This window comes from Chinchilla lanigera, unplaced genomic scaffold (assembly GCF_000276665.1).
Source record: "Chinchilla lanigera isolate Chin_1 unplaced genomic scaffold, ChiLan1.0 scaffold00026, whole genome shotgun sequence".
Taxonomy (NCBI): Eukaryota; Metazoa; Chordata; class Mammalia; order Rodentia; family Chinchillidae; genus Chinchilla; species Chinchilla lanigera.
The window spans coordinates 22,596,348-22,597,810 of record NW_004955427.1 but is presented as its reverse complement, the minus strand read 5'-3'; the positions used below and the strand labels follow the sequence as shown (position 1 = coordinate 22,597,810).

The window sequence follows — 1,463 nt, the reverse complement described above, 5'->3', positions numbered from 1 at the left end:
TCGGAGCGCCCCCGGGGCGCCACGGCTTCTCGGCGGGCCGCTGTCGGCAGGCTGCTTCTGATCGCCGGCCCTGCATCGCTGGACGCCGTGCTCCGCGAGAGAAGCCCGCCTGCGTCGGGGCACAGCAGCGGCGGCGCCGCGCCGGATTCCGCCCTCTGCCTGGCCCGGGTGGCCCCACAGCCGGCAGCGAGGAGCCCGGGGATCGCGAAGCCAGAGCGACAGCGCCCAGTACCGGCGGGTGCAGGCCAGTCCCGCGCGGCTCGGGGACTAGGGGGAGGCGACAGGCAAAGGGCCGCACCACGGGAGCCGGTCCTCGCCCCCGCCCCCTGCACGGACGCGCCGAAGGCTCGGCTCGGCTTCCGCCGGGGCCCCGTTCCTACTCTCGCGGCGGGAGGTGGGGGATGCGGGCGACGGCCCCCCGGGCTCCAGGACCCTCCCCCCCAGGGCTCCGGAGCTGTTGCTCCCCCGTCCTCTCCACCCCCCATCCCACCTCCCCACCCCTTGTAAGAAAATAATGCTGGCAGGCGCCCGTACCTCCCAGTCCTTCCCAGTCCGCTGCGAGAAGAGGGCACCCGAAGCTTCTCCGCGCCGCGACCCCCGCCAAGCAGCCCGAGCCGCCGCCTCGTCCGGAAGACAGACGCGGAGCTCCGCTTAGGCAGCATCTGCGAGCCGGGAGGCGCCGCCCGCAAGGACACCTCTCCGTCCCGCCTCGTCCGCAACTCCGGTCCCCGTCTAGCTCGACGCGAGCCAGGAGTCCGGACGTGCCTGCGCCGCGCAGCAGCCGGAGCCGACCCGCTGCCCTAGAGAGGAGCCAACTCCATCTCGGACCTGGGACTCTTCACGGGGACTCGCAGCCGCTGCTCACCTCGGGCCGCGCTCGCCGTCCAGCCCTCCGTGCCGCTGTCCTTCACCGCTCAGGACGGGGGTGCCAAGATGCCCCGCTGCTGCGCAAGGCCCCGGGCCGCCCCCGACGTGTGACCCCAGCCTAGTGCCCCTGCTCGGCCGGCCGCCCTCCCCTTGGAGACCCCCGGCTCGGCCCCGGGGGGAGGAGGAAGACGACGGCGAGGCCGAAGGGGGCATGTCCGGCTCCAAGAGCGTGAGCCCTCCGGGCTACGCGGCGCAGACCGCGGCGGCACCAGACCCCCGGGGAGGCCCTGAGCACCGCTCCGCGTGGGGCGAGGCCGATTCCCGCGCCAATGGCTACCCCCATGCCCCCGGGGGTTCGATCCGCGGTTCGGCCAAGAAACCCAGCGGGGCAGCGACCCCGCAGCGGCAGCAGCGCCTGGCTAGCCGCTGGCGCGGCGAGGGCGACGGCGACGACGATGTTCCGCTGAGCGGCGACGACCCCCTGGCCGGGGGCTTCGGCTTCGGCTTCAGCTTCCGCTCCAAGTCCGCCTGGCAGGAGCGCGGCGGGGAGGACTGCGGTCGGGGCAGCCGGCGGCAGCGGCGGGGTGCGGCCGGCG

At 75.1% G+C, this 1,463-nt stretch overlaps 2 protein-coding genes across 2 annotated transcripts; both read left to right on the top strand.

The window, feature by feature from the left end:
* LOC106148692 (translation initiation factor IF-2-like) lies at positions 1-804 on the top strand (the record flags this gene model as incomplete). The annotated part of the gene is given in 2 exon segments (XM_013515056.1): positions 1-503; positions 568-804. Coding segments are annotated over 2 exon segments (740 nt in total), but the record flags the coding sequence as incomplete, so codon positions are not given.
* On the top strand, positions 461-1,451 carry LOC106148732 (adenylate cyclase type 5-like; the record flags this gene model as incomplete). Its single annotated transcript, XM_013515191.1, is given in 1 exon segment — positions 461-1,451. A coding segment is annotated over 1 exon segment (373 nt), but the record flags the coding sequence as incomplete, so codon positions are not given.
* Between the last annotated feature and the right edge of the window lie 12 nt (positions 1,452-1,463).